This window comes from Chinchilla lanigera, unplaced genomic scaffold (assembly GCF_000276665.1).
Source record: "Chinchilla lanigera isolate Chin_1 unplaced genomic scaffold, ChiLan1.0 scaffold00144, whole genome shotgun sequence".
Classification (NCBI taxonomy): domain Eukaryota; kingdom Metazoa; phylum Chordata; class Mammalia; order Rodentia; family Chinchillidae; genus Chinchilla; species Chinchilla lanigera.
The window spans coordinates 387,589-396,419 of record NW_004955545.1 but is presented as its reverse complement, the minus strand read 5'-3'; the positions used below and the strand labels follow the sequence as shown (position 1 = coordinate 396,419).

At 57.9% G+C, this 8,831-nt stretch overlaps 2 protein-coding genes across 2 annotated transcripts in view; both read right to left on the bottom strand.

Moving 5' to 3' along the window:
* Nucleotides 1-482, bottom strand: part of Slc27a3 (solute carrier family 27 (fatty acid transporter), member 3) — a gene marked incomplete in the record, with an annotated part of 4,387 nt that extends 3,905 nt beyond the window's left edge. Inside the window, 1 exon segment of the mRNA XM_013508224.1 lies at nt 1-482. Coding sequence (XP_013363678.1) covers nt 1-318 — 318 coding nt within the window.
* Nucleotides 483-1,668: 1,186 nt separating this feature from the next.
* The window catches only part of Ints3 (integrator complex subunit 3), a 42,582-nt gene continuing 35,419 nt past the window's right edge, over nt 1,669-8,831 (bottom strand). The window contains exons 21-30 of the mRNA XM_005411440.2: nt 7,832-7,985; nt 6,638-6,706; nt 5,667-5,742; nt 5,166-5,279; nt 4,797-4,845; nt 3,653-3,820; nt 3,244-3,344; nt 2,990-3,062; nt 2,664-2,820; nt 1,669-2,552 (exon numbers count right to left, since the gene is read on the bottom strand). Coding sequence (XP_005411497.1) covers nt 2,475-2,552; nt 2,664-2,820; nt 2,990-3,062; nt 3,244-3,344; nt 3,653-3,820; nt 4,797-4,845; nt 5,166-5,279; nt 5,667-5,742; nt 6,638-6,706; nt 7,832-7,985 — 1,039 coding nt within the window. The 3' untranslated portion in view covers nt 1,669-2,474. The remainder of the gene's footprint in view (nt 2,553-2,663; nt 2,821-2,989; nt 3,063-3,243; nt 3,345-3,652; nt 3,821-4,796; nt 4,846-5,165; nt 5,280-5,666; nt 5,743-6,637; nt 6,707-7,831; nt 7,986-8,831) is intronic.

Here is an 8,831-nt window from a genome sequence, read left to right as displayed (position 1 = left end):
GAAGGCGCGCGCCGCCCGGTTACTCGCGCGCTCCGCCTCCACGTAGCTGAAGCGCCGCGCACCGTGGATGAGGAAGGTGTGCGTGGGACGCTGCCGAGCCAGCTGTGCGAGGCGCCAGGCCAGGCTGCAGCCCCCCTCGGGCCCCTCCGGGTCGGCGGCGGCTGCGGCCCGCGCGCGCGCTTGCAGAGCCCTTTTGCAGCGCAAGGCGCGCACCACGAAGGCCAGGTCCGCCGCGACCCAGCGCAGCCGCGGCCAGAAGCGCAGCCTCAGCAGCAGCAGGGGCAGCAGCAAGAGCACGAGCAGGAGGAGGGCAGCCATCGCGCTGCCTTCCCCGTCCCCGCCCCCTAGCCCGGCCGCCAGTCCGGACCCCCGCGGACGCGCTGCGGTCTCCTCCGAAAAGTCGGCCCCTCGCTCTGGCCCGGAGACCTCTCCTGCCAGCGAGCGCGCGGCGACCCCACCCCGGGGGGCGGACGGAAGGCGGAGGGGGCCAGGCCTCCCGCCCCTCCACCGCGCCCGCCCCGCCCTCTCCCTCCCTCGAGGCTGCAACGGCCCGGGTCAAGTTTTGGGCGGTGCCGGCGCCTGCCTCGGATCCCCGGGTCCACACCCGACTTTTCAAGTTCTGGGTGGTTCCGGCCTCTAGTCTGTGAGCCAGCGCGGTGGGCTGCAACGCATGTCTCCTCCAGTAGCCCTCATTTTCAGCTGTGATGGGAGGGGACCCCGCTCCTGCAGAGATTTGCTTTTGCTTTTTTTTTTTTTTTTTTTTTTTGAGACAGGGTCTCGCTGTGTAGTCCAAGATGGCCTCGAACTCGCAACCATTCACTTTTCCCGCGTGGGATTACAGGCGTGTGTCACCGTGCCCGGCCCCACTTGGTTCTGCAAGCCCCAGCTCGCTAGCCGAACCCACAGGGTACGGGCAGAGTTAAGTAGGAGAAAGGTGGAGGCCCAGACAGGCAGACTTCTGGAGGGGCCCGCGGCAGAAGCCCCTCCCTTTTGGGCAAAGGGACAATCACTGGGACCAGCCAGCGAATGCTTTCCAGCCTGGTTTTAATTGGGCAGAGGGAAGAAGAGGAAGGAAAAAGAGGCCTCCGAAGTCGGTTAGATTTTCAAAGGGGGAGGACAACCCAGATTCTGCGAAACGGCAAATCTGCAGGTCCAATCAGGAGGCATCTGCAACGCACCCAAACTTCACTGCTCTCTTCTCAGCTGGCCTGCAAGCAGGCAGGAGGGAGTGGACACCCGGCCCAGCAGCACAGTCTGCCGGTACGCGTGGACCAGCCAGTGGCCAGCCGGAGACCCCGGCCCTGGTATCTGGACTCTTCCCCAGGCAGACTTCTGCCCAAGACCTGGGACAGGGGTCCCTGCCAAGCAGTAGCCTCAGTAGCCCTTAGGTGCTGGACATCAGAGGAGGGCTAGAAGGTGTCTTCGGAAGCAGTGGGCAGAGGGGCGGTGCCAGCATCCACTGCTGCCCGGACAGGTCAGTGACTGGCTGGTATCTCCAGCTACACGAAGGATGAGGGCCGGCCAAGTCAAGCCCCTCCTGGCCTAGATCAAGCGGGGGCTAAGCAGGGAGCAAAAGGGGAGACGCTGTGAGGCCACAAGTAGTGGTGTCAGTGACACTGGAGCCATCTGTACATGCACAGGGTAAATCCGGGCAGCAACTCTGGCACAAAAGATGTGCTGGCTTGTTTTATTGTCATTTAAAACCAACTTTTAAACCGCGATTATCTTTGGAAAAAAAAAAAAAGAAAGAAAAAACAGAACCAAAGAAATGGGGCCATTTCACAGTTCTGAGGAACTTCCTCTGGAACTCCCCGGACTCCGGCCCAGCTTCAGGTGCCAACCTCACCTCAGGCCAACCCAAGCCTGTGTGCAGATCACTCAGCTGGGGCCTCCCTTTCAGGTTCATTTTTCCTTTTTTTGGTACCAGGAATCCAACTCAGGACCTTGCGCTTGCCAGGCAGGCACTTGTGCCGCTGAGCTACATCCCGGCCCTCCCTTTCAGATTTCTTCCCAAAGGCCGTGACATCTGCCCAGATGGGCACCAACCGCGTCAGGACAGAGGCCCAGTTCACGCTGGTGTGTGAAGCGCAACTATCAGTCATTGTTTCAGGGCGAATCAAGACAGCAGGGGGAGTGGGCAAGACCCACACACTGAGCAGCGCCCTGATCCTGGCTGCCTGGGCCAGCAGCCACTCTTGTCATCGCGCTCCTCTGTGAAAATGGTCTTCTCGAGACTGGGGAGCATCTGGTAATGGTCTGCGAGACCCCAAGTGCGAGTGGAAGCAGCAGGACAGGAGGGATGGGATGGGGCTGCATGGCAGCTTCTCAGGCTGGGTCCCAGGAAGCAGCTCGTACTTCCCACTGGGCAGGCCTGGGAAGGAGAGGGTGTCCTCTGCACATCCCCGGCCCAATGACCCTCTGATTTATCAGGGAGGAGGGCAGTCCAACTGGGGCTGGGATGGGGACATGGGGCCTCAGTCACTGTCAGAACCCACTGCAGAGGACCCTTTCCGTTTCCGCTTGGTTGGCTTCGGTTTTGTGTCTTCTTCCTCCTGGAAGAGGTGGGAGGGCAGGGGAGAATCACCGGCCTGGGCAGCAGCTGGCCCCACTCCGCCTGGATCTGCTGCCCCTTCCTCCCTCGCACGGTGCTGCCTGGCTCTTACCGAGGCGCTGCTGGAGCCCGACTCCTCCTCTGCGTTAGGGGGCTGAGTGGCATTCTTCCGACTCCGAGGGCTGGACAAAGCTGCCTTCCTCCGGCTTTTGGGTGGCTTAGTTGAAGAGTCCTCATATTCCTCAGCCAGGGAGAAGAGATCACTGAACCTATAGGCAAGAACAAGCTCTCGGCGCTAGCATCCTGGCCGTGCGCCACCGCCCTCCTCCCTCCTCCTCTGTCCTTGTCAACCTATTACATTTGTGGCCCCAGCAGGCTTCCACTCCCCTAGGCCTTCTCCCCACCCCTTCTCCAGGCCAAAAGCACAAGGGGCCTCACTTCATCTTGTGGGCTTCGTCACAGCTGGCCTGGACGTGCTGCAGCGCCTGGAGGATTGGGGTCTGGCTGAAAACTGGAGAGACAGGAAGGAAAGCAGGGAAGAAAGAACAGTGAGATGCCTGGGCACCTATGTGATGTCCCCAAGGCTGTGTTCTCCCGAGGGCTTGGGTTCCGGCCCTGGCAGTCCCACCCCTGCCCCAGCCTGGCTCTAAGTGGCAGCACTGCAAGGCGAGAGCAGGGGCAGCGGGGCATACAGTTCTGCTTGGTGTTGGTCAGGTTGAGGCGCAGGTTGTCCAAGTGCTCCAGGATCTGCTCCAGGGTCAGCTGGGCCAGCTTGCTGCTGGAGCTCCTCAGGCTGTGTGGGGAGGACAAGAGAGCCCCTGAGCTCACGGGAGGGCTCCCCAAGTGTGAGACACCCTCCACCCCACCAGGGCAGACGTAGCCTGTGCCAGCGAGAGGGCTGGGCTTGGGTGGCCTAAGGGAAGTGTGAGGCTAGGGGGCACTAGGAGGCACTAAGGGCCCGCATGGCACATGGCTTCAGGACGCTAGATGTCACCCACAGACCAGGCTAGGACAGCACTGGCATCCTACTGTCCCTGGGCAGAGGTCACTGCCGACAGCCCTGGAAACGGCCTCTCGGCCGTGGGCAGGGGTCAGGGCCACCTCTGCCTCTTCCGCGGGAGGCTGTTGTTCTTGATGAGCAGGGACTTGATGTGCTCCGCCAGCAGCTCGTCGTGCTTCATGCACCAGTGCCGCAGGATGCTGGTGGTGAACTGGTCGTCAGGGTGGCAGGGCCGGCTCAGCACCATCTTCACCATCTCCTCGCTGGGCCTGGGGGCAAGAGGAGTACTGTGCATAGCCAGCCGGCCTCAGGAACTGCTGGATCTCTCACTTTCCAGATCCCAGCCTCCACCCCACTGGAGTCCCACTGTGGCTTCCTCCTCTCACATCCTCCTCCCCTTTCGCTTCCACCCTTTGTGGAAGCCAGGAGACGAGGAGGGAGATTCTTCTGTTTCGGTGGTGGTAGAAGCTGTGCACGTACATATGTTGGGGCGGAGGCCCGCCAGACCCTCCAGCCTCCCCAGGGCAGTGAGGAAGAAGACCAGCCTGTGCTGTGTGGACGCTCCCCACCCGGCCCGCTCAGCGTCAGCCGGTCTGGTATCTGGCCCGAGGGCACAGCAAGAGGGTGGCTGTGAAGCCACGGTTCCCACACAGCGCTCTCATTTCCCACTTCCTCTAGGACCCTGGACTAGTACCTCAGGCACGGGAGAAAAGGTTTGTGGGAGAAACTTGGGAAGTAGGAAGAACAAGACACAGCTGTTACCTCATTTATCTGGGGAGGTTGCTAACATGCCCAGGATGGAAAGGGGGCCTTCTGTTTCTCACCCACTATGCCCCGCCGCTGGCAGGGAGCACACGGGCCCAGCTGCTCTGTTTGGGGTGGGCTGACGGGGACGGGAGTGATCTCCGCATTCTGACCCTTCTCCTCTTGGATTAGCCTATGGTGTGCAGGAGTGTGGGGGCAGGGAGCAGGGGCCACCAGGATTAGAACTGCTGTGGCAGCAGGAAATAGGGATGTCCGGTCCCCACTTCCTCACCTCCGTGGGCAGCTCCTGGTGGGCAGGGGGGCAAGAGGAAGCCCAGATCCCAGGAGAGCTGCTTGTTTCTAAGTTGCACTGGGTGAAGGGCAGAATAAGCAGACATCAACAGGAAAAAGAAAAGCTCAAAAGGAACAGGACAGAAGCCCCTTATTACACACTTGGTGTGCCGGTCCCTACAGCCAAGGAGCCCTGGGGGCAGAACTCACTTTTCTCTTCGGAGCTGAAGCAGTAGGCAAGATAGGGCCTCTGGGTGCTCTGCGGGGGAAGGGGAGACGCTGTTCAGGGGAACACAGCATTCCAAGAAGGAATCTGGGCACTCTCCTATCCCAAAAAGCCACTGGAGAGCAAGCACAGCCTTAGACCAAGAGCCAGGCCGAACCCCGAACCTGAGTCCCGGCTCAGTGCTCAGTTCAGCGTGGGCCTGCAGGGCTCGGTGCTGAGCCTGCTCTCTGCACTGTGGTGCTGGGGAGCAAGACACTGCCACTGCCTCATCCTAGAAGCCTAGAGGCCGTGGTGTTACCCCAGCTGGGCTGGGATGTCCATTCCCCACACTCCCAAGTTGCACCCCAACTCACCCTTGTACTTAAGGTGCTGCAGGATGGGGATTATCGTCTCCAGGGGGATGTTGTGGGCCAGGAAGAGCTGCCACGCACAATACTGCTCGAACGTTTCCCAGTCCAGACTCTGGACTGAAGGAGACAGAAGCAGCTTCTCTCATTCTCTGTCTCTCATGCATGAACCCCTCCCAACACAGCAGCGAATCCACTCCGGACCAGCACACCACACAGGGATGGCACCCCAGGCAGGGACCACACAGGGGAAGTGACAGTGGCCCCAGACTCAGACCCTTTCCTTTCCACATGGCACTTATTTACAGAGGCTTCTCCGGGCTTCCATGTTCCCATCAGCCCTGAGGTTGGAGGGACAAGGTCAAGCCCTTTCACTTTCCAGGACAAGAGTGAGTGAACCGGCCCACTCTACTCCTTCCCTTCCTGGCCCAGGACCTTTCTTGTTACTAAAATACAGAGGGCTGTGCCCCTCTCCTCTCCACGGACCTAAGATGACTAGGCGCTTACTGAGTATGTTGAGGACTGAGTCCTTCCGAAACATGACCAGGTTCCCCATCATCACGTGGCAGACCAACTCCTGGAGCTGCGGAGGGGCAGATGAAGAGCAGACTGGTTAGCTCTAAACGGGGCCTGAGGCCAGTGCGGAGGGGAAGGCTCGGCACCCAGCGAAAGCTACCATTTCTGAGGGGTGAAGGGGGCTGGTAAAATACCAGCAACAGGCCTAACTGGGAGCCAGTCCATGTGGGCCACAAGTTATGAAAAACTGCTACCACCTGGGGACGGTAGGGAGCCTCAGGAGCAGGAGGACCTGCGAGGCTGGGCTCTGAATTGGGATAGCCGGAAAAGGCAAAGGCAAGGAAAGGAGGTCTCTCCAGTGCTTGGTTCCTCTTGTGAGTGGGGACTCAGGGGATGGGAGAAGAAATGAGGACCAGTCCAGGCCCGAGTTGGACCCGAGCAAAACTACCATCTTTTAGGGCCTATGCATGGTAGAAAGGTCAAGTGGAAATAACCCAACAGTTTGATTCTGAGCCCAGAGAAAGGTCAGCAGAGATCTAAAAACCAGCCACTGCAGCTATCTCTGTGGAAGCAGGAGTGTCCAAAGAGCATGGAGGCCGGGCGTGGTGGTACACACTTGTAATCCCAGCACTTGGGAGGCTGAGGCTGGAGAATCACTGAAAATTTGAGGCCAGCCTGGGCTACATAGTAAGTTTAAGGCCAGCGAGAACTACATAGCGAGACCCTGTTTCAAAATTTAAAAATCGAACAATATGGAGGATGAGGGAAACTTGAGCACCAAGCTGCGCCCCCTGGGCTCACTCTTCCTTCCTGCCCCCATGGCCTAAAGTACACCTGACCATAGCCAGGAGGCAGGGATCTTTGGAGTCTCTGCTCCGGTCTGCAGGCCTGGAGAGAAAGCAGAGGCCCCAAATCCCCTAGTCCTGTCTTTGAGTGTGCGGACAACGAAGCTCCAGATTCACCTGTGCAGAGTCAATAACAGCCACGATCATGTTCAGCAGCTCCCCACTCCTCAGGGTCTCATCAGGAAACTAGAAAAGGAGGGAAACCAGGGCCGGAGTTCAGGGCTGAGCCTTCAGCTTTCACCGCTAAGCTACCCGCTTCCCTACCACAAGCTCAGGGTCTGACTGCACCAGCAGGACAGGTCCTGACATAAATCCCTCAGCAGAGATTCTGCGGCTGTGAAGCCGGGACTCTCATGCTGGGGGCCCCACACTTTGCTATGTGTGCACACAACGGGTGTGTGTGGGAGAGGTGGGGGCTTCGAGAGGAAAACCAACTTGACGGCACTGGGTGACGGCTGATTCTCCGTGGGAGTGGCAGTAAACATTACATCCCTGGCAGCAAAGAAATCCAATCTGTGGAGCCGCTCAGCCAAAGAAAAGGTGTAGAGAACGTCTGGGGTGTGGGACAGGCACCTGCACCCTCCTCCCTCCAGTGCTTGGCTGAGACCACAGTTCTTTAGTCAGAGCCACACCCTGGCCCTCATTTCCCTCTTCCTGGGAACTTGTACCAAGAGGAGGAAGAGCTGATACCTCCTTCTCTGTCCCAGTTCCAAGAGAAGATTGCAAATAAACCAGGGAAATGAAAGTGAGTCTCCACCACAGGAGGCCTGGGCTTTGGGAACATGAGATCCAGGTGAGTGATAAGAAGCCAACAGGGGCTGAGATGTATGAACTTGGGCTTGGTTTGGGGGCCCTGTCCTGGGCCCAGATGATGGGGCCAAAGCTGAGTACACAGGTCTAGGTCCCAACTTACACCACAATGAAGCTAGAGAATAGGAATTCTGGGAACTTCAGAAAACCTTTAACCTTTAAAATAAGAGGCAGAATGCTAGGCGTGGTGGCATGTTCCGGTAATCCCATCCTAGCTCTCTAGGAGGCTGAAGAGTGCAAGTTTAAATTAAGCCCGAGCAACTTAATGACTTAGTGAGACCCTGTCTCACAAACGAGGAGGATCAGGGATGCAGTATGAAGGCCCTCGATTCAAACCCCAGGACCACACACACACAAATAGAGCTATAAGAAAGGAACGGCCGTGGTATGGGAGCCAGTGGCCACTGGGGGTGATGAGGGCTGTGCTCCAGCAATGGCTGGTGTGTGCACTGGGAGGCTGCCTCCTGTGAAGCCCTGCGCCCGCGTCAAGGAGGCACTGACCTCAGTATAGATGGAGGGTGTGAGGTGACACAGCAGCCGCACGTCGTCCTCCTGGCAGGCCTTCATGTCCATCATTAGGCAGGTGTGCAGATCCCCCAGCTGGGTGGCCTGGGCGAACGACTCGTACAGGTTCATCTTCCCCGCGGCAGCTTTACTGCAAGACCAGTTGGGCCTAAGCCAGCAGCCTGACCCCAGCGCCAGAGCTTCAAAGGGCCCAAAGCAGCTCCTCTTCTGATAGCCCTGATCTGCTCTGCACTTGTTCCAGACCCCTCTCTCCTCCCCCAGGGGCTGCAGAGCTTAGGAACTAGGGGACACCCTTCTTTCTCCCTATTCCTCCCCAGGGCTTCAGCAGTGCTCTGACTATAATCTGTGAGGTGCAGACTGGGAGAGAAAAACAGGAGAGGACGGCTCAGGGCAAGCTGTGGAAAGCCTGGCCTTGTGCTTCCTGGGCTCCAGCCGTGAGGGAAGTAACACTTCATGCCATATTCAACATCTTAAGATGGCTCACGGGCTGAGATGTAAGCACTAAAGCCTACAACTTTCAGAAGAAAACAAGGGAGCAAATCTTGATACCAAAAGCACAAATGACAAAAGCAAAAATAGACAAATTTGACTTCATAAAAATGTAACTTTTTTTTTGAAAGCTGGGTGTGGTGGTACACATCTGTAATTCTAGCACCTAGGAGACACAGGCAGGAGGATCAAAGTTTGAGCTCAGCCGGGGCAACATAGTGACTTAGTGAGACCTGTCTCAAAAGGAAAAATGAAAGTAAATAAATAAATAAAAAGGGCTCAGGATGTAGCTCAGTGCAAAGGCCCTGGGTTCAATCCCCAGCACACATACACACACGCGTGCGTGCTTTAAAGAGCAGCATCAAAATAGTGACAAGTCAGGCTGGACGTAGGTCAGCCATGGTGTCTGTGCTTAGCATGTTCAAGGTCCCAGGTTCACTCTCCAGGAGGGTTTCTTTTGGGGTGGAGTGCTTTAAATCAGACAGCA